The sequence below is a fragment of the Trachemys scripta genome, chromosome 5, assembly GCF_013100865.1.
Source record: "Trachemys scripta elegans isolate TJP31775 chromosome 5, CAS_Tse_1.0, whole genome shotgun sequence".
NCBI lineage: Eukaryota > Metazoa > Chordata > Testudines > Emydidae > Trachemys > Trachemys scripta.
In genome coordinates this window covers 30,504,752-30,528,259 of record NC_048302.1, presented here as the reverse complement: position 1 = coordinate 30,528,259, position 23,508 = coordinate 30,504,752, and the positions used below count along the sequence as shown (strand labels likewise).

General features: G+C 40.3%; 1 protein-coding gene across 1 annotated transcript in view; it reads left to right on the top strand.

The window, feature by feature from the left end:
- The first annotated feature begins 7,596 nt into the window (after window positions 1-7,596).
- DKK2 (dickkopf WNT signaling pathway inhibitor 2) overlaps window positions 7,597-23,508 on the top strand; it is a 57,948-nt gene continuing 42,036 nt past the window's right edge. Inside the window, exon 1 of the mRNA XM_034772807.1 lies at window positions 7,597-8,598. Coding sequence (XP_034628698.1) covers window positions 8,341-8,598 — 258 coding nt within the window. The 5' untranslated portion in view covers window positions 7,597-8,340. The remainder of the gene's footprint in view (window positions 8,599-23,508) is intronic.

Here is a 23,508-nt window from a genome sequence, read left to right as displayed (position 1 = left end):
GCAGAGTAACGCTAGGTGCCTACAGGATTAGGTAACAGCCAAACAGGGGTTTTGTGAATTGTAGTGGTGCCTAAATCTGGGATTTAGGTGCCTGTGTCCCTTCTGTGGATCTGAGCCCCAGTTCTGTAAGCACTGAGGGCCCAATTCAAAGCCCACTGAAGATGATAGGAATCTTTCCATTGACTTCAGTGGTCTTTGGATCAGACCGTTCATGCTAGTCTGTCATGAGAATTTTCATTGGCGTTAATATAGAAAGTGAAAGTGCACAGCGATGTTCAAATATGAAATGCTCCTAGGCAGCAAAGGTACTATGCAGCAGGGGCATTTGGAAGTCAGTTTATTTTCCTTCCTTTTAGGTATCAAGTGTTACCTCTCCCTTAACACTCTTCAGTGAGCCCAGACAAAACTGGGAACTGCTTTATGACCATGACTGTGTTTTTCAATAAGAAATTAAACTGCTGAGTTGGCCCGAGTGGGAGTGCTAAGGGAGGCACTGGCTATATCTGGACTCTGAGAGCTGTTGCAGGGAGTGGCGGAAATTCAATGCAGCTGGAGAACCTAAAAAATAAAATAAAAAAAAGCACAAACAATACACCTTTATTTTATATAATGTCTTTCATATAATCTGTATCCCACAATGCTTTACACAGAATTAAAAGCAGATAGAATAGGTAATTTTGTTTGTTTAAGGGGAATAAAAACATAGGACCGGAAACTGAACTCAAGCTGGTATAAATCAGGAATAACTTAACTGAAGTCAATTGAGTTATGGTGTAACTAGTGTAAAAGGTGTGAGATTAGAATCTGGCCTGTAATATTTTTCACATATAGGTTGTCACCTTAGCCAGTTAAAGGTTCTTTGAGATCCCTTCACTCAGTTTGCAGCTCCCTTGAAAAAGGGCTATTTCCCACTTTTGAACTAATATATATCAGAAATGACTACATCAGCTGTCAAAATACAGACCAAATTTTAATACCCGTAACTAAGCAAAAAGTGTGTTTAAAAACTTCTTTTCCTTTTTGTCATTGAGTAAAATGATTTCCAGGATTTTTTTTTTAATTTTCTTCTTTTTTTCCAATTTTTCTTCTGCCAGTCTGTAACTGTTTCAGAACATCCTCATCTCTTAAAAAGTTTCAGAGTGACAAAAGGAAAAATGAAGAGGAAAGACATGAAAAAGTGGACAAACAAACAAATTGGCCATAATGAATGCATTCTGTGGCACACAGAGGAAGAAGGAGGGGAAAAGTCAAAATTATGAAAAACTAACATTTTAAAATACATAATGCTAAAATTCATTTCTTTGAAGTTTTGGGGTGGGGAGGGAAATAGGGGGAAAAAAATCATAAAACTGGAACATTTTTTTCCAAAAGTTTCTAGTTTTTAAAAAAAGTCCATTTGATGGTTGGATGAAAAATACATGACCAGCTGTAATTAAAGCAAACACCCTAATATATTTCTAGAACAAGTCTAAAAAAGTATTTTTTATGTGCAACAGTATGGTTAAAAGCATTCACACAACAACTAAAATGGTTTCCTAGTACCCAGAGAACAAGAGAGGCTCAGTTAAAGTTGCAAACATTAATGTCCAGAGACAAACTTGAGGGATAAATCCATCAAGGAGATATCTGCATACATTTTTAGAAATAAGAGAGCTTTAGTTAATCACATTTCAACTTCTGAAGCTGTCCTCTTCCTGAAGGGGAAAATGGAAGCTTACTTTTCCCTCACTAATCGTGTGTGTGTGTGGGTGGGTTGGTTGGTTTGTTTTTAAGGTTCACTGGCTGAATCGAAAAGCAAAATATGATCTGTTTCAGATCAGCCCAAATCAGTGTTTTTGCTTTCTTGGTGAAACAAGAACATTCACTGGTCAGGAGAGAAAGTGAAAATGACTCCATAGCCTGATCGTTAGGGAACTCCAAATTCTCTGTGGAAAATAGAAACTGAAAAAAATTATTTAATTGACAGTAAATTGGGTTTTCAAAAATAGCTTTGGAAAATTTTTGACCAACCTTATTGTTAGCCCTCAGCCTAGCTTGCATCTTGCTGGGATTCACTACAGTATTTGAGTTTTCAGCTGTTTCTGTGTAGAGAGCAATATTCTTAGTATTATAGGCTGAACTGGTAGTGCCACCTATACTTAATATTCTCCCAACACTTCCCATTATAAAACACTATTTCAATTGCCTATAACTTTACCAGACTTTTCCCATTGGGGCAGAAATTTTCCATGACAGGTGTTTGCTGTACGCTGATTCAGTTTTTTGTGGGAGAGGGGTAGGCGTGTAAGATAAATCAGTTCAACTGTTATTTAAAAAATACATTGTTTCCCCCATGTTTTTAAAACATAAAGTACAACTGTTTCATTGAGAAGCTTTAGCACCTCCATGCTTCGGAGCAGAGACTTGACAGGGGTATGTGGGAAGGGGCATGTCAGAAGTGTTCCTTTTGCTGTCCCTGTGGAAATTTCCTCAAATTTGGCCAAGGTATGAGCTTTTGAAAAATCTGTTTGCACATGCTCAGTAGAGACTATCTTAATCTGGCTTCTAAATTATCTGAAGATTCCATTCACATTGAGCGTGCACCATCCTCTCACAGTTCCTGGTGCTGACTAGACTGTGCATGTGCCATCCCCAGAGAGTGAGTGAGCATGCTCTATCCTTTGCATGTGGCAACACTCTGGAATTGAGCAGGGAGACTGCAGCCTCTCCACTCCACTGCTGCAGCAACTGAATGCAGTGGGGGAAGGAACGAAGTGGGGAGAAGAGGGCAATGCAGGAGCCAGAAGGTGAGGGGGCAGCAATGGTGAGGGGGCAGGAAACTGTATGTGGGATAGATAGAAGCAGAGGAGGCTGGAAATGGTAAATAGGTGCAGATGGTAAGTGAAGCAGGAGCTGGTGGGGTTGAATAGGAGCAGAAGGGAGGGAGAAAGGACCCAGGACAGAGAGGTGGATAGGAGCAAAGAGGGAGACAGGAGCTATGGGAAGGGATGGGGGTGTGGTAGGAGCAAAAGCTGCACCCTGAGCAAGTGGAGAGCCCCTTAGCCCTCCTGCACTTAGAGTGAAACCCAGAACTTGCATCTTCACTCCTCATGGAGAAAACGAACTGTCAAGGAGAGACCATGCAGACCTTTTCTCCAAATCCTGTGAGATGCTGCAAGGCAATCCTCACTCCAAAGAATCTCATGTAAGAAACCTATCATAAAATAGTCCTAGCCTTTTGGACTGCTGGATTCTCAGTTGGTTTTCCCCCATCCTCTGAACAGTGCTTATCCTAGGTCACATTTATTTCTGATTCATCCCTCCACTGAACTTAGCCAAATACATCCTATTTCCATTCTACTATCTATTATACCCCCTTTGCAACCCCACATTTTTCTCTTTTCTTTGAACCTGTACCCAGGGGCGTAGCAGCTAATGGGAATCTTGTCATTTGGTTCATGTTCAGGCTACGTACATGATATATGCATTTTTTTTATTTAAAGACAAATCATGTTTAGAATGCAATCCAGCTAGGTGCTCAGTGCCTCCTCTGAGATATTCAGCACCCTCAACTGCCACTGATTTCAGTGAGAGCTGTGGTTACTTGGAACAGGTAATTAGATTGTAGCTTTTATTTTCATGGACTCTCTCGGTATTTCTTTTTCTCTCTCAGCCACTGTTTTATAATCCCATAAGAGGCAATATTCCAAAAAACTTGCTCATCATTGATTTGTCTATTTCTGTTGATCTTTAATTAAAATAAATAGAAAATGTATTTTTAAAAACATAAATACTAGTGAATGCTAATATGGGGGTTGATCCTGCAACCCTTGCTCAGGCAAAAATCAGGTTGAAGCCAGTGGGAATGTTTCCTAATTGAGGACAACAGATCCACAGTCCCAATAAATTAATTCATTTATGGCCCTATTCTCTTACTTCTGAAGTTAATAGGCAAACTCACATGTACTTCAATGGGAGAAGGTTCGGACTCTTATTGAGTGCTTACAATGTGTTCCTAGTTATACAAAGCATAGAGGAGACACTGTCTGTCCCTCAAGGTGCTTACAAAATAATTAAATTGTCAGTGAAGGATCACATTTTCCATCCCACATGACTGTCTAATATAATTACCCATAGCTTTCTGATCAATAAACCGAAAATCTGGTAGAAGTTATGCCATCAATTTAAGTAAGGGGCGGGGGGAAGGTTTGTTTACTTGAGTAGAGTTCTAACTGATCTTGTATACCATGGGGGGGTGATAACTGAGATGGGAAGCGGAGCCTGCAAAACCTCGCCACTTTATCCTTCTGCTCCTTTGTCACAAGGCAGTGAGCTTTGCAGACTGAGACTAAGGGAAGGCTGTTTTGTGAAATCCACTGTGAAGACTGGAAAGAGGTGTGACTTCCATGGTAGTTGTTCTCTGTAGTATCTCAGCTCCTGGTACATCTGTTTGAGAACTCTTCTGACTGCAGGAAAGAAATGCAGGACGTCTCTCACTGCAGTGATAAATTAGTGAGCTATGTGTCCGTCCATCTCAGTGCGATTTATGTTTGAATGGGGGGGCTAGTATGCCTGTGTGTGTGTCTCCAAGGGTCTCAGAGCTGATCAGGTGTTTCTATCTGACAGCGTTGTAGGGATCTTTCTGTGTGCAGTCTGTTGAGATCTTACTTCACTAGTTTTCTCTGAAATTCAAGTTTCTTTCAAATGCTTTAAAATTTTTATTACAGAGAAGGATCTTTTCAACACAGTAAATTGCCACCCAGTTCCCAATCAGACTGGTGTTTATAAGTGAAAAAGAGGCTCATCCATATGCGAACTGAATGAGTCCCTTCATGAGAAGTAGCCTTTTGCTTTTGCCCTGATAGATGATTGCCCTTGCTTTCTCTCACAGGTTTCCAATGAACCAGATCACATGCGGGAAAGGTGTGTGAACAAAACGGGGGTAGGGAAAAAATTATTTTCTCCTTCCTAAGGAAATTTCAAAGCACTTCCCTCCTTCCCTGCTAGGAACTTTCCTATAGAATTGCCTTCCATGATTATACACAGATGCAAATGCAAAAATCACCCTTCATTTCCTAACCTTATCCATGGCTCCAAAAAGGTGCAAAAGACAAATGCTGTTAGCAAGGAAAACTCTGTCGGATTGTTAATGAAGTTTCATTTCACCTTCATTCCATCCCCACTAGGCTAAGATAGGGAAAATGTGAAACTTATAAACCTTTGTACTGACCATAATAAAGTCCATTTCATCTTTAAAGTACAAAACAAGGACTTATCTGACCCTGGAATCAGACTCTAAACTACTCAACACAATTTATTTTAGGACCCTGTGGATTTAAGATCCAAGCTCTATAGTTGATCTGCTGCTTCTGAGAAATGAAACTAATTTTAAATCCATCTATACTAAAAATGAGTACTGAAGCTGATAACCTCTTTGGATAAGAAAAAAGATTTAAAAAAAATTTCTCCATGTAAAATTGGGTTTAAAAAAATATCAAAGGCTTGAGTTGAAGTTTTTATAGGTTCACTTCCCCATTACCAGGAGCTCCTTCTAGATTACCGCAAAGCCTAAAATTGGGACACGTTGGCAAAAACAGCCCTCTGTGTTCTTTTAAAAGCCTGTACAAGGCTTTGTTTCACATGAGGTCATTGCTGGAGACACAGCTCCTTATCTCCTTCAAAAGGATCTAGCCACAGCTTCACAGCCAGGCAAGAGAGCTCACAGAATTACAAGAATAAAGGATGCTGGTTCGGGGGGCTTTCCTCTCTCTGCCCTCCCTCCTCCTTGCATGCCTTAGTGATTTCCTCTCACACAACTGCTGATTTAACAGGGAGAAGGGAAATGAAATTTCATTTATTCCTCTCCCCTACCCATGTAAAGGGCTATAAGAAGTGGAAATGATTGATTCTCTTTCAGATGAGTAGCCCGGTGGAAGGAAAAGAACACGTGAAAACCCAGTTACTGAACTCCTCACCTCCCAAAATGTTATTGCTTACACTTAAGTGTGTAAATAAGCAACTTACAAGAAAAACTGTTCTCTTCCCTCCTGCCATTCACTATACATACACACACTCACTAAGGAATCAAGGGTTTGTAACTACTCCACAGCAGTACAGATGGTGAGTCTTTTGCAGTGAGTCCCTTTCAGTTAATAGGAAAAAGGTAAAAGCCGGATCTAGACAAATCCTGCCAGATCCTGCTGATTTTTGCACCCAAGTCCCCAGTTCCATTGCCTGTCTCCAGTTGTTTGCAGTGCTGCAATGCAGAGATGTGCCATACTCTCAAATTTTTTAGCACACTGGTAGCAGTTGGATGGGTTCTTAGGTGGTGGGATTTGGGGAACCAGCATGCCCAAATTACCAGAATCCATGTCCCAGATCCAGAAGTTTGTGGCACTGCAGCACTGAGATGTGCTGTGTTCAGGAATTTTTTGGTGCACTGATAGTAGTTGGATGTGTTCTTTATTTGGATAATGGAATTTAGAGGCTTGGGCACAAAAATTGGCAGGATACAGAAGGATTCATATCCTGGATCCATGTTTTTTGTGGAGCTAGTGCCGAGATGTCTCATTGTGGAATTTTTCTGCACACTGCTAATGATTGGACATTTTTTATTTAGACAGTGGAATTTTGTGCGCCTGGGTATAAACATTGGCAAGATCTAGCAGAATGCAGCATTTGCTGGCAGGATCCAACTTTTACTCGCATCCCAGATAATTCAGGCTACAATTTTTTTAGTAAATTTCACAGCACAGATGGGGGGGGGGAGGGGAAGTCACAGCAAGGTCACCCAGTGACCCTCCCAGAGCCCTTGAGGGAGCCTCTCCCACCAGCATGACCCTGCTGGAGCCCTGTCCCATCTTCCCTACAGCTCCTTACCAGCAAGAACAAGACCTCAAGTGACTGGTCCACCCTGTAATCCAGACCTGGCCAGTCCCTGATGCCAAGAGGAGCTACCGCTGCAGTTTCAGCAGCTGGAAGTTGAGTTCTACTGCAGAGTGCAGAGCGGGACCTGGCCAACATGTTACACACAGCATGACTCAGAGCAGAACCTGGGGGCAGGTGGGCTGATTGGGCCACGCTGCAGCATATTTGTTCCTGTCCAGGTTTTTAAAAGTCAGGGGCATGGCCTTTTGCCCCCCTCACCTGTCTCCACTGCCTATGGAGCTGGGCCCAAACCTGCAGGGGAGAGCCACCACCGCAGCACAAACTCATCATGGGCTTTATTGAAATTTCTGATTTATTCTGAACACCATGCCTTAGTGCCAAAAGCTTAGCCTTACAGATAGTCCAGTGAAAAGGGATATGTGTCCTTGAGTGTGCTGACCCCTGAAACACTGTGTATGTACATGTGTTCAGGAGTGTGCTGGTTGCTCAGGGGGACACAGACAGATACAGCCTGCTGTGTTCCTAAAGACGGGATACTTCTCCTGTCTCCCAGCCAAAATGGGAAGAAAGATCTGCTGTTGGGAAGGTGGGTGCAGGGTGCAAGGGGAGGATGAGAAGAGAGTCAGTTTCACTCCTTGTCACTCTGAACTGGGGGCGGAGGAAAGAGAAATCCATTGTGGAAAGCTATAAAAAGTAAAGGGGGCAGTGGGAGACGAGAGCAAAGTGAGAGACTGTCAGAGAACAGTGAGTGTGTGTAGAGATCTGTGCTAAGGACTTTGTCAGTGAGTTTGTCTAGATGTCTGTCTGTTTCTGCCTGTGTGATCCCGACTCCAGGGCTTCAGTCCCCAGGACTCACCCTGTCTGCTTGTCTGCCGGATGCCTGGAGCCCCTCACCCCAGCACCAGCTAGTCTGTAGGAGGAGAACGTGTCCTTTTCACAAACACTCTCTACAGAGGCTGAGGCAAAAGAAAGAAAAAGAAGACGGGAGGGGAATAAAAAGGAGGGAGAGAGAAACAAAACTAATCCCAGCCCTTGACGGTGCTACTTGGATTGGATCTGGTTTGAGTTTTCTCCCTGCTGACTTGTGTAGCAAGAGAGGAGGAGTGGGGGGAAATAAGTAACTGACTCTTCGTCTGAAGTTTGAGCAAACCTGCGGGGAGACTCCACTGGTGGGAAGCTTTCCTGGGTGCAATTGCCTCATAGTTTATTGCTTCCAGTCACTAAAAAATTTTCTGAACTTCTCAAGAATCTGGAGGAAAAAGCCGTCACTTCACTTGATCTGAGTGTTACTCATTTCCTATAGACTGTACTTTTTTTTTTAGGGGATTCTTTTTCCTGTCTCTCCCAGGACAGCGGTTTCCTGAGCGTGTGGCATTGAAATCTATTGAGTTGTTTTGTTAACAAACTTTGGGAGAATTTTTTTTCTTTTATCCCTCTGCTGTTTTTTAAATCCTTTTTTGGTGGGGAGGGGAGATGATGCTGCTGATGTGGAATAAGTGCTCCTGCTGTCTCCTCTTACTAGCCGTGATCCTGATGGTGGAGAGCTCCCAGCTAGACAGCTCCAGCTCCAAGGTGAACTCCATCAAGTCCACCCTGATGGGGGAGGCTCCAACGCAGGCAACCAACAGATCTGCAGGCATCCACCAGGGACTGGCACTTGGGAGCAGTAAGAAGGGCAAAATCCTAGGGCAGATGGGAAAACCTCCAAAGCACCATCATCGGCAAGGAGAGGTAGGACACATCTCTCTCTTTCTCTCACTAATGTGTAAATGATTATTTTTGTGTGATCTCTCTCCCTCTCTACTTCACATAGGTCTAACATTCAACTTTATTATTTTTTAAAAAAAGTCAGATTTGTAGTCCCTCTCTTCTTGATAGAGCTTTCCTTCCAAAATGAAATGAATTCACTTCTCCAAGACTGTCAAAGACAACATTGTTTTTAGAATAGATGTAAGAGGGGGATTTATAAGGTTTTAAACTTTTTTATTTTTCTTAAGTATCAGAAATTGACTCAAGGAGTCAGTAAGCTTAAATGATTGCCTTGAGCATTTCTCTGCTGGAATTGCTCATAAAGACAGCTGGAAATAAAACCATTAATAATAATAATAATTAATAAATAATGAAAAGAGGATGTAGTTGCTTGCTATTTATTTTAGTAAGTCAAGTTTGAACAGATGATGCTTAAAGAGAAAACGATGTTGCTAGTGATAAAATGAAACCCTTCATAAAAATCACAAGTAGGAGATTGAGCAGGAGAAATAATCTTGCATGAAAGTGTACTAATGAGGGTCAGAAGGCTTTTTAATCCAATATTTTAGCAAAATTCTTGTGCATAGTTATGTGCTTAGGGTGAGGTAGGAAAAGATTTGCATATTTCACTCTGGGACACCCCACAACGTTTGCAGATGTTTTCTTTGGTCATGGCCATGCTATGCTGGGGACAGAATGACAGCTCTCAGGATGGGGAGGGCAAAGTTGAGCTGAAATAAAAAGGAGTTACAGTTACAAAAGTAGGATGGGAACCCGATTTGGCTGTGAACAACAACTCCTTCCTCCTCCTGCTTTGGATACACTCAAATCTGACTGAAACATTTCTGCATTTGTGTTTCCTGGATGGCAAATGATAAAGTAGCATTTTAAGTCATCAGCCCTCTATTGTCTTTTAGGTCTCCACTTGAATGGCACATTGTAGTGATTGTAAAAATGGTATAGATAGAGCATGCATTATTTTGCTTTGGAAAATATTGGTTTTCATACGATCAGACACTAGTAGCACCTCCAGATACAGCTGCTTTTCATAAGCAACAGACAGTGTTGCGGCAAGGGAGCTGCCAACATTCAGCACTGGAGAGGAAACATACTGAGTGCCTGAAGGGTCCCTGTCCTGTTCACATCTTTGTTTAAAGCAAGGAAGAAGCTGCAAATTCAAGTGATTCATTGAATTCACTGAATTATTTCACAGCAGCTCCCTAATAATTGGATGTAGCTATTTTGTTATGAGTGCATGCAAAACTAGCAATTTGTGATTAGGGTTTTATTTTAAGCTAATTACATGATTTTTGAATCTCTGTAGTTTCCCTTCTCAGACACCACAATTGTTTTATAATTCACATAGAATTCCTTACCTCTGAGCAAAAGTTTAATAGCAGGTGCTGTAGCAAAGTCTCATATTACTAGGATTATTGCATTCTTGTACTACTTTTACATTTACTAGGAAACAATAGAGTATAACTTATTATAACTCACCGTTGACAAAATAAAGGAGCACTGTACATTTTTATTATTCATTCTCCTTGCTTTCTTCACTGTGTTTAATCACCAAGAGGCAGATTTTGCCACTCATTCTCGCACCCCATAATATCTTGCTCTCTGAGCAGTCCCTTAGTTTCTGTGCTGCTGCTCCCACAGTAATGTACTATACAACAAGAGTATGGAAGACAGGATCTGGCTATTTGGTATTAATATGGCCACCCTTATTCAGGATAAGATGTCTTTAGCGCTAAAGACATGTTGATACTATTCATCTAGTCCCAGTGAAGTCAGTGGAACTGCTCAGAGTAAGATTTGCAGGACTGGGCCCTTATTTGCTAATTTGAACTGTTCGTTCATATATAATGGCTCTCAGTCACTAGCACGAATTAGTGATGCCCTACTGCAAAGCACACTGAGACACCTTTATATAATTATAAATGTCCTTAGTGGGAAAGAAGATGCCACTTAGTTTACATGTCCTGTTTTCATATAATTTGCACTACAAATATATCTCTTCAGCCAAAATCTTGCTCAATTTACTCATGTGACTAGTGTCAATATTTCAATGGATTCCGTGGCTGAGAAAGGCAAACAAGATTTAGCTCCAGGAGCCCCATTCCTGCACTCTTTACTCAGGAAAAACTCCCATTAGAATCAATGGCTGTTTATCCTGAGCAAGGAATACAGGACCGGCTCCTGTTGAGAGGGTAATGTATTCATTATATTTTCTCATTAATGAAGCTTCATCCTCATTTGTGGCTACATCGTTAGGTGTGGGGTTGGATAGCCATGAAAATTGCTGAGATTTACAACCAGTAATTCTTAGACATTATTTCTTTCTCTCGTTCTTGAAGATAATTAACACAACACTTCAGTAAAAAAACAACAACAAATCTTGTGATGATAGTTCATTTTTTTTGTTGACATTTATGGTTTGAGTGGGTAAGCTGCTGAATTTCTAAACAGTGGTATAGTATATCACAAAACAATTAAAACATGACATTTTAATAATTTCTTAAAATAGAGCTTTATTAAATTAGTACTCTTCCTTGATTTGTTTAGACAATTGGACACTGTAGTGGGAACTTGATATGTTTGTTAAAAGAGCAGCGCTTCCTACATTTTTCTCGCTAATGTTTTTTCCATAGCGGGACTGATAGTGTGATAAAAATAGCAGTACCTATTATTTCCTTGGTATTAAAATGTTGAGACTTCTATTTTATGTAGAAATAGAAAATGGCTTTTCTAATAATTAGGGCATAAAGTGCAAAGAAACTAATAAAATTTAGGTTTTGGTATTATGACAGCTATGGAGTATGGGCTCAATTATTTGCTTGTGTAAACTGGCAGAGCTCAACTGAAGTGAAGAGAACACTTCCAGCAAAGAATTTGGTTCACTCTGAACAAGAGAACGATAGCCAACAATTAGTTGTTGGGGTGTGTGTGTGTGTGTTTCTTTTTTTGGTTAGACCAGTATGCCTTTGGAGCATTTCTTACATTTATTTACATCCTATGATGATCTGCGTCATCAAGATTAGGATTGACTCTAATTTAATCAATTTAAAGAAATGAATGTGTTAATAGTCCATGATTTCTCTGGAATATTGATATGTTTCCTCTAGCAATTGACACTTAATAATGCTTTCACTTAGAAGCGCAAGATCATCCCTTTCTTTCTCAGGCAAAGCTCCTATTGAAGCCAATGGGAATATTCGTATGAGTAAGGCAAGCAGAATCTGGTCTGAGATTATATCTACGCAGCAATTAAATACCTGTGGCTGGCCTGGGTCTGCTGACTCGGGCTCATAGGGCTTGGCCTGCGGGGCTGTAAAATTGCGGTGTAGATGTTCAGGCTTGGCTTGGATCTTCAGCTCTGGACCCCATAAGTGAGGAGAATCCCAGAGCCCGGCCTCCGGCCTGAGACCCCACAGCAATTTTTATCCTGCAAGGCGAAGCCCTCAGAGCTGAAGTCAGCTGACCCGGGCCAGCCATGGGTATGCCTCAGGTCTTTTATTCCAGTGTAGGCATACGCATACGGGGCAATCAGGAGGAATATGATTTTTGAATAATTCTTGAACACAATTATGCCTATACAATGAGCATTATTTCTTTAAAAATAGCTATAACATAATTTAGCAGTTTTTAAATTACAGAGAGTGAGAGATCATAGAATTGCTAAATTATTTGGATTTTGGCTGTCCTTTCATTCCTCTTCTCATTTTATGGTTGTTTATCCACTTTCACAAAAGTGCAAAATGTACAAGCAGTCGCACTAGGGAAAATATATAGACATATGGGGCCATATGCACCTCCATTTACTCAGTAAGGGCCTGATTCTGTGTTACTGACTCACATGAGTAATCCCACAAGGAAAGGCAGCAGAATCAGGCCCTAGGTTAGTTGCTGCTCCGTGAGGCTCAGTGAAATCAATGGCTGCTTTTCCTGAATCAAGTGAGCAGGAATAGTGTAAGAATGTGCTATTCTAAGAGGGCCTGGTGACATGTCATCACCTCCACTCACTATTCTTTTTAATTTTGGTTTAGACGTGTGAATTCTAGGAACAGCTACCATTCTGGCTTCTTGAGAGAAAGTTTATGGAGTTATAATCTTTTAAAAAAAATTTAAGGTTAATGAAAAATGCCACATTAGCAGCACTGCGAATTGAATTTTTCTAGCCGCGTATCGTGTATAGTTTACACAATTGCAGGGCAAGCTTTCCCATGCTGTCCCCCACTGTTCTGAAATGATCACTTTTATGGGCAAAATTCTTACTCCTGGTTGAAAGTAATGAAGATTCCCTTGACTTCAGTGAGACTATTTGTATGCTGTCTCCGTACCTCACTTCACTGCAATTTGCATTTACCCCTCTTCCCTAGAGACTCTCCACTCTCTGTGCTTCAGCCTTTCCGAGTTCCACTGTAGGTATAGGTCCCTCCCGTTTTCTGACTCCATCCTCTCTGCTGTGCTCTATCCACCTACTATCTGCAACTACTTTCCTTTACTAGTGCATGGGTCCTAGTACTCCCCACACACACTTTTCCCTAACCCCAGCTACAGGTCCCTTCTCCCACTGCAGCTGGCCAAAAGAGCAGATGCTGAGTAACTGAACTGGATCTCCGCTCCTCAATGGGCCTACCCTTTCGTGGTGGTGGTGGGAGTTGTTGAGGGAGTGAGCAATAGCTTTCAGTTGGGCGAGAGAAAAGAACGAGGGGTTAAGAAGTTAGAGGAAAGAGCAAGTGAGAAATTGAGTGGGTAAAAAAAGGCTAGTTAAGGGAGAAACAGAGTGAGGAAAGTGGAGAACATAAGACGTTGAAACCAGCAAACCTTTGAGTTCAGATGGGGTTTTTTTTGTTTTGGTTTTGGTTTTTGTGTGTGTGTTTTGACTATAAGCTTTATCTGAGCTGAATCCAAAATGGCAGAGCTTTGTACAGCTCTAACATTCACCAGCTCATTTACATAATAGTGTTTCTCAACTGGACATAATTACCAGCATGAACTGTGACATCCTAGAAAATGCTAGGATGAGATTTCTTAGTAGCAGGAAAGTAAAACAGCATGAGATTCAGTAATTGACCACAGTATCCTGAGAACACAGCAATAAAAGGTACCAAAGACACCAAAAATGTAACCACAGTATCTTAAATTGCTAACAACCAAGACAGCACCAATTATTTAACCACAGGATCAAGAATAATTTAACTGCAATACCCAGCACTATATCCAGCCATGATAATTGTATGTAAGTAACCAGAATTGCTAGCATCCATAAAGGCCACCAAAGAAACTATTCTTTGCCCTCATCTTTAGTTGTCTGGAATCTGGACACTTACTGGCTGACTGTTAGCAATCTTGTTAAGTGGCCGAGGAAACTCTTCTTTCTCTATTGGAGAACTGGGCAGGAATTATTTCCTTTCTATGTCTCACTTTGAGCCCCCTTTAATTTTTAGTTAACATCTTAATTTGGAGGAAGAACTCCTGTAAAATAGTATTATATTTATTTATTCTAATTTGACTGTTCATATAACAGTAGCATCTAGAGGCCTTCAGCTGAGATTGGAGTGTCACTGTGCTAGAAGCTGCATAAACACATATCAAAGGACTATTCCTCTTCTGAAGATCTAACAGTCTCAATAGACTACACAGACAAATGGTGAGAAAGAGTTTGATAACATTTTTTTCCCTCTGAAAATATTTTTTTAGCACCTACCCGAGCTCAGTAAGCTGAAGCTTTGTATGTGCAAATGATGTACAGTTTTAATTTTAGATAAAACTGAGCATTTGTATCTGTTGATAGCATGCTACATCTCTATCATATTCTGTTAGTTGATTAAGCATTCTGGGTCTTATTACTGACTGCCTTACAACTACGTATCCCAGGACATATAATACAGTAGGTATTTAATTCTGCCCAATAGGGCCCCTTGAAACCAGTTCCCGAGTTTGTTTTTTCATGTGTCCCTTTACTATTTTTTAAGCTTTGCCACATCAAGAATTAAGGTTTTATTCAAAAGATTTTTATTTTAAAAACAGAGGCCTGGCCTCCTCTGTGTAGACATTAAAGATCTGTGGCCAGATCCCAGGGCACTTTTTATAAGTAAGCTTTGCCCTAGTGACCTTCATCAAACTTTCCTCATCCCCACAGTACGTGTGCCATTTGGTTGATGTTTTCCATGCTTAATAGTGTGCATCATGCCCATGGCAGAAGTGTCAGATGTGTAAAGATTGTAAATTGTCTAAGGATCCTTAAGCATTAAAGGAACTATCAAAGAAAGTAAAGTCCTGTGTACATTTAGGCTGTTAATCTTAGAAGAGCCTCAGGGGGTCCTTTGAAATTTTTTTAAGGGCTAGATTGTGCCTTTGGCACCCTTAGATTGAAACCAGCTTCCCTGAGCTGTGACTCCAATGACATGGAGAGTCCCACACAACTGCCAAAGTCCTTCGAAGGAAAACTTTCATAATTTTGTTCCAGGTGATGTTTTGTCTGCAAAATTCTCCTTTAATTTTTACAGTGAAAACACGAATGTTCGTGTCTTCATTGCAGATCAATCCTTGATCAAAAAGGGGCTTAATTTTCCTCAATGACACCTGCTTTGAATGAAATTTAATTAGGGCTGTCGATTAATCACAGTTTACTTATGGGATTATCTCAAAAAAATTAACTGCAATTAAAAAATTTATCGCAATTAATTGCACTGTTAAACAATTGAATACCAATTGAAATTTATTAAATATTTTTGGATGTTTTTCTAAATTTTCAAATATATTGATTTCTATTACAACACAGAATACAAAGTATACAGTGCTCACTTTATATTTTTATTACAAATATTTGCACTGTAAAAAAGATAAAATGAATAGTATTTTTCAATTCACCTCATACAAGTACTGTAGTGCAATCTCTTTATCGTGAAAGTATAACTTACAAATGTAGATTTTTTTTGTTACCTAACTGCACTAAAAAACAAAATGATCTGAAACTTTAGAGCCCACAAGTCCACTCAGTCCTACTTCTTGTTCAGCCAATTGCTAAAACAAACAAGTTTGTTTACATTTACAGGAGATACTGCTGACTGCTTCTTATTTACAATGTCATCTGAAAGTGAGAACGGGTGTTCACATGGCATTTTTGTAGCTGGCGTTGCAAGGTATTTATGTGCCAGATATGCTAAACATTCATATGTCCCTTCATGCTTCAGCCACTATTCCAGAGGACATGGTTCCATAAATAAATTACATTTGTGACTGAACTCCTTGGGGGAGAATTGTAGTCTCCTGTTCTGTTTTCCCTGCATTCTGCCATATACTCATGTTATAGCAGTCTCGGATAATGACCCAGCACATGTTCATTTTAAGAACACTTTCGCAGCAGATTTGACAAAATGCAAAGAAGGTAGCAATGTGAGATTTCTAAGGATAGATACAGCACTTGACCCAAGGTTTAAGAATTTGAAGTGCCTTCCAAAATCTGAGAGGGACAGAGTGTGGCGAATGCTTTCAGATGTCTTAAAAGAGAAACACTCTGATGTGGAAACTACAGAACCCAAACCACCAAAAAAGAAAATCAACCTTCTGCTGGTGGCATCTGACAAAAATGAACATGCGTCGGTCCACTCTGCTTTGGATCATTATCGAGCAGAACCCGTCATCGGCATGGACACGTCTTCTGGAATGGTGGCTGAAGCATGAAGGGACATATGAATCATTAGTGCATCTAGCAGGTATATATCAGCTACAATGGTGCCATGCGAACACCTATTCTCACTTTCAGGTGACATTGTAAACAAGACATGGGCACCATTATCTCCTGCAAATTGTAACCAAACTTGTTTGTCTGAGCGACTGGCTGAAGTAGGAGTGAGTGGACTTATCAGTTCTAAAGTTTTATATAGTTTTATTTTTGAATGCGATTGTTTTTTGTACATAATTCTACATTTGTAAGTTCAATGTTCATTTGTTTTTTTTACAATGCAAATATTTGTAATAAAAAATATAAAGTGAGCACTATACATTTTGTATTCTGTGTTGTAATTGAAATTACTATATTTGAAAATGTAGAAAACATCCAAAAATATTTAAATAAATGGTATTCTATTATTAACAGAGCAATTAATCACAATTAATTTTTTTTAATTTCTTGACAGCCCTAAATGTTATCTTTGCTGCAAATGAAGAACCATTTTCCCCTTAAATTTCATGAAAACAGGGCAGTTTTCAATTTCAAAATGAAACTTGAAAACAGTGGAATTTCAGTTTTTCAACTTCATAGAGAAAATTTCACACAGCTCTAGAACTAGCTATAAAAATTCATGTTACAAATATATAATGTGTCATTACATTCTGCCTTGGGGAAGGAGACATAAATGGACATTTACAATTATACCAAATGGCCGAAATACAAATCAACAGTGCTTTCTCTTTTTTTCCCATCATAATTATGGTTCTCACAATAATCGTTGTTTTTGTGGCAGGCCCCATACCCATCTATGATTTATTAGTTCCTTTGGGTATATAGACACAGGAGTCATTGATTCTGAAACGATCATAGCTAATGTCATTAATGAAAATAAAAGGCTTCCTCATTTAACTGCTTTGGACTTTCTATGAGTAAAGACTGGAGGAAAGGAAGATAACATTTTTAAGCCCTTTGTCAAAAAATCACTTAACCACTTGCTTCAGTCCCATGGGACTTGCTTACAGTCTTTGATATGATAGTGTTCATATGACAGTTATGAATCTTTGAAAACTGCTCTTTGCACATATGTAGTGCAAATAGTACAACTTTTAATACATTTTAGCAATGACAAAGGTGGACTGTTCTGTAAATGCTCAGGGTATGAGGTGTTGCTCAACTCCACAGGAACTCTGCCTCATTCTCTCCACATAATGTAAGTGTTAACCAGGCTGTGTATGCTTTTAAAAGTAGACCCATTAGTCCAGTGAATGAAAGAATAGGCTTCAGATCTATGCATTTTATAGTTTCCATTGAATGAGCCAGTGGTCTGCAGGACTTGTGACTGCCGAACTGAAATTTTGACTTTTTTTTTAACGTAGGGATATTTTTAAATGAATGATAAAGAATACAAGCAATGGTGTGTGTATATACTCTGCACTGCAGTAGCTAGCTTACATCCCTAAAACCTCATATTCATCCATGATGTTTCCTGTATATCATTAGGACCACAGACCTGGAAGTCACAAACCTTATGGGAAAAGATTCCTTAGATGATGCTCTTTTAGAAGAGGAATTCTGAGCAGGGTAGTCTCCAGACACCCTTCTTTTATTACATCATGTTAGACTTTGAAGGTTCCCCCCATTCTGTTCAGTTTAATGAAATTCCCAAAGAGCCTAAAACTACATGGGTTGTAAAACAATTAATCTTAGGAAGAGAATGAGAAAAATCTGCATAACACAACTAGTCTGAACCCGTATGTCAAAGCTAGATGGGTACAGTTTGGATAGCTGCAATGGAAACATTTTCAAAAGTTCCTAAGTGACTTAGAAGCCAAAGTCCCATTTTCAAATGATTGTCAGTGAGGCTTAAGCTCCTAAATAAGTGCTAAGTCACCTCTGAAAATGAGGCTTAGGCTCCTAAATAATTCAGATGCTTTTGTAGAGCAGCAGGTCTGCTCTGGCTGCTTTCTCTCATAGTTTTCTTATCTCATATGTATTCATGTAGAATATGTTGGGGTTCTTTTATTTGTTCTGTTTTGTTATCTGAGCTCAGTCCAAAAATATTTACAGATTGGTGATTAAAAAACATTGTTTCTTTTACAACAGAGAAGCAAAGATGAGTTTAGGAGATCTTTTCCCTCAATTTCTCCTTCAGAAGAGGCTGCAGGTCAGGCTAAATGAAGCTGTCTTACAAGCCTCTGTTCCAGTAGTGGTAGACGGACTGCACAAATATCATCTGCTACTTGGCTTCTCCTCTTCTGGGTTGAAGATTGGGGAGAACATGCCAGTTTCTATCCAGCTGCTCTTCATTATGGAGCTAGGGAAATGAGACTCTCTCATTTTCTCTTGGCAGAGTGGTGAAAGGCATGTTCTTAGAAAAGCTAGTTTCCCTCCCGCATCTCTTCATGTGGGGGAAAGGCTCCATGGAGTAAATGTTGAGCCAAGATCATCAACTTTCCTCTCTTCTTATTCGGTAGAATCAGGCTTGGTGAATCTGCTGTTCCCTCCTCATCCACCTCCCTACAAACTGCTACTCTTCCTGAGAGAGTAGGATCAGCTGGAGAGAATCGGGTGTCAGTCCTGGCTTCCTCAGGGGGAGTGGCTCTGAGGACAGGACTGAGTTTACTTTCCTACTGGTTCTCCTTCTAGTGGAAGTGTAAATGATCAGATAGAGGATTCTGCCTTCTTTCCAATGGGGCAAAGGGGCTAGATTCTGGAAGGTCATTCACATGTATTTCCTTCACTGGAAGAAATCTGATGAAGAGACGGTGCCCCATCCATCTCTCACAGGGGAGATGATAGCTCATGGGGTTAGGAGAGAGTTGGCTCTTGGATAGGGGGATCTGCAAGGAAGGATACTTGTCTCGTGGATGGAAAGGAGCACACTGAAGTGACTTAGGGAGGGAAGAGTAAATTGTGCATTGCAAAGGAGGTAGCCCACATGGGAGCTGTGTCCTTCACCAGTGGAAGAGGTCTCTGTCTGGGGTCAGAGAATACATTCACCTCAGTTATGTATCTGGGGCATGGTTATAGGGTGACATACATGGGAGGCAGGCCTCTTGCGGGAGAAAGAAGGTGGTATTAGTAGAGAGTTAATATTAAACAAGGTCATTCAGAAATAAACAGACCAACTTCATTGTACTGCTGTACATGAGGTCATATTACATATTTGTGAATATGTGGATGCCACTAAGTAGAGGTAGCAATTATTCTGGAATCCTAGACATTTCCACATTTTAGCACAGACAATCTGAAAAGCCATATTGGAGTGGTATGCAGTGTTGGTGAAGCTGTGTGGGTCCCAGGATATTAGAGAGACATGGTGAGAGCTAATATTTTTTTTTATTGGACCAACTTCTGTTGCTGAGAGAGACAAGCTTTCAAGCTTACACAGAGCTCTTCTTCAGGTCTGTGTAAACTTGAAAGCTTGTCTCTCTCACCAACAGAAGTTGGTCCAATAAAAGATATTACCTCGCCCATCTTGTCTCTCTCGTATTGTTTTGTCATTCTTTCTCTTCAGTTTATCACCCAGTCAGGCGCAGGAACGATACCATGTGCTTTAAGTAACCAGGCACATGGCACAAAGAGTGAAGTAAACCATTTGTGATCAGCTAATGGAGCTGAAATTGTTCATAAAGACTACTGGATGAATACTTACGATTAACAAATGAATTAGTAGCAATCAGGATCAGTTTATGAATGACTCAAAGAATATTATTCACCATAAAATAACTCAGCTAGCTCCTGTCAGGGAGTCAGGACTGGGCAACACATGGGAGTTGTATCTGTATGGAAACAGCAGATCCTGATGTCTCTGGAAGGGGCCAGGAAAAAAGGTGGACTGCTATTCTCTCTCCCAACAAACTCCAGAGCAGAGCCTGATGGTGTACACAACATCATGTGCATCTTGTTAAAGACAATCTGTTCACTGAGGCCAAAGTTCTGTCAAAATTTATGTTTAAAAATCCACTTTTTATATAACGTTTTAGTGGAAGGGTTAAACTGTTTAACTTGGTAAAAATGTATCTGCAATTGTTTAAATTAATACAGTGCTTTCAAAACGCTCTTCAGGAATGCTTGTAAATTTCTGTGCTTGCGTTTTTTTTTTCTCTCCCTATTGCTATCTTCCAGAACCCCCTTCACAAGGAAATGGCTTTTTAACAAGAAGAATCCTCTTGAAATTACATTTCCAAGGGGGTCCTTGCCACAGCAGCTGCAACAAATTGCAACTGAACTTTAGTCTTTTGGTTCTCATTCTTAAAATGATAGGTGACCAAACAAATATTTGTATTATAACTTATTTATTGAGCAATGTTTTGTGCTATGCTGAATTGTCTAACCAGAAAAATCAAGCTTTCTGCACAAAAATAAATATTTCCAAGCCCTTATACCAGTGCTTGAATTGAAGGTGCCTGAGGAAATATTCCTGACACTAATCTTATTTGGTTCTGTTTGATTTAGGTTCTTATATCATGGCCATCAATTACTGTGGTATTTGAGTGCCTTTCCGAGGGCCAGATTCCAATACCCATACTCATGCTGGTGCAGCATCTTATTCCCTGAGTATTTCCATCCATTTCGGAGGGGCGGGGGCTGTCTGAGAGGTAAGATACAACTCCGCATGAGTAAGGGTGGCACAAACATTCCCAGAGTGAGGAAACTAAACAAAAGACTGTCTATTATTCAGCTCCCCACTGCTGAACCATCCCAGCCAGGGATAATTATAAGAGCAAGATGCCTCTGAAAAACAACCCTTTTGTCTTTAGGATACCAAACTGCATTAAATGGGAAGCATTTTCAGAATACTTTTTTCCAGAATCCCCTACAAAAGTTTTATGCTTGTCTTCGTGTTGCTCTGTTATAATACTTACATGGAAATTTTCTTCCTTTTGAGTCTCCCACAACACTTTGCCGACACAAGCTAATTAAGCCTCCCAAATGCCTGTGAGAGGGGTAACTCCCATTATTCCCATTATGCAGATTGGGGAGAGCCTTAATCTTGTTGACCCTCAGTTTCCCCATCTGTACTTAGTTTGTTCCCAGGGATGTTGTGAAAGTAAATTTATGAGGACTAGATACTGGCATTTAGATCCTTCCCTATTCATGGCTGCGTCACATTGCCCCAGAGCAACTCAAGAAAATACTGCAGAGAACCTTGGATTTGTAGAGGCTGATTCCCAGGTGCTCCCAGCCAGTTCTGTCACCTGGTGTGTGGATAGAGCCACGGCAGAGCCTGCTTCTCCTCCCTGCTACCCCCCTCCCAATTTTGAGGCAGTTTACATGTATGAGTCACAAGGCCCTGTGCTTCCCTAAGGCATGTGATTGACTTGGCCCTTGCACGGAGTGCACAAAGGGTTGGGGGAGAAGAGCGCTTGCTAGACCCAGGGACCATAAGAACTGTAAACATTTGAGTTGCTCAAATGCATAAAAGGTGCCACATAGGAGAAAGCATTATTATGGTTTCAGCTGTGGATATGTAAAACTCTCAACTACTGATTTGGTTGCCTAAATCCACCTAAGTGTCTAACAGGCACCCACATTTGAAATTGTTGGTCTAGATAGCATCCTCCACATGTCAGTAGCAAAGCCGGGAATAAACCCTTAAATTGCTGCACAGGTGTTGCAGGTCAGAATTTAATTGGCAGAGGCTGTATATGAAGGAAACCTAAATGTTATATACCTAAACCTGTTTCACACTTTAAAATAAAATATACAATCCTAAATTAAAAGACAACATAATAAATATAGAACAATATAAGGTTTCTTGATCACTGGATTACAATTCAAAAATAGGAGAAACAAACTGGAATGCTGAGGGGCAGACAGTTTTTGGTGGTTAAAGAAGGAATCTGTAAATAAGGCACCTGGGTTCTTTTTCCCACTCAGCTCTGTTTTGCTATGAAACTTTAGTACATCAGGAAATCTTCCTTTGTCTCAGTTTACTCCTCTGTAAGATGGATATAATCACTTTTAACTTTGCAGAGATGTTGTAAGGCTTAATTAATATTTGTAATGTGCTTGTAGAGACTCATGTGAAAGGCAACTTGTAAGTAGAAAATCTTATTTTGAAATTTACATTAATTGCTTTACTGAATACCGCTAAATAGGAATTTGCACACCATAATTCAAAACTAGAGATTCCCATTAACAGTGAGAAACTTTTTATCTGTATCCAAACTTTGCAGCTCAGGCCCATCTCTACTTGCAACATGTTTGCTTTAAAAATAATGCTTTTATGATATTACAGTGAAAAGGACCAGTGCCTTTGTATAAACACTGTTCTCATTAGTTATCAGTGAGGGCTAGATAGGAAAGTCTTTAACAGAGGCAGACATGTGCATTGCAGGTGTGAAGGGAATGCTCAAACTGTTTATGAGCACACAAGTCCTATGAACAAAAAGGGCTGAGAAGGATGTTGTAATTTTAAGGGGAAATATGTTTTAAGGGCCCATTAAAAATAGAGTGAAAAGGGAATAGCAAATGAGCTGCAGATTGTCTGTGTAACAGGGATTGTCATTAAGAAAATCCTTTATTATTCTAAACAGGCATGTACTAGAGAGAGGTCAAAATAGTTTAGATACCATTGGACACTGGGGTATCCACTAAGTCATTCAGGCTGTTGTCTGAACTGAAGCAGTTACTCATAACATTCCCATTGAAATAAACAGGGAGACAGTGTAAGATAATGCTGTCCTAACACTTCTAAAGTGTGTGGGTAGATATAGAAATGGGGGGTGAAACCCTGGCCACATTGAAGTCAATGGGAATTTTGCCATTGACTTCAATGGGGCCAGGATTTCACCCCTGACATTTGGCCTCTTTTAAGGTTTAAGAAGCCCTAATTGCATTACAGGGAGGGGGGAAAACAAGGAGAAGTAGGTGCCCTCTCTTGCATGATAGTTGTAGTTACAAGGCAGAAGCAGGCATAATGCTTCCAGGCATGCTGAGGCTCACCTGTAGAGGCACACTCTCAGCACTTCTTCACATCTGATGCACAGGGGAAGTTGACCATGGACACAATCTCACACTACCCAGATACTCCTTCTGGCTTCCCAGGGCTGGAAACAGTTCTGTGTGTTCCTTTGTGTGGACCATGAGTGAAATTCACCCCGTGTACAGAGCTGACACAAAAACTATGCACTATTCTAATCCTGCTTAAGCTCTTGGTCCCCTCCGCACAGGGGTGAATTTCAGGCAGGGAGAGCAAGTAGCTAAAT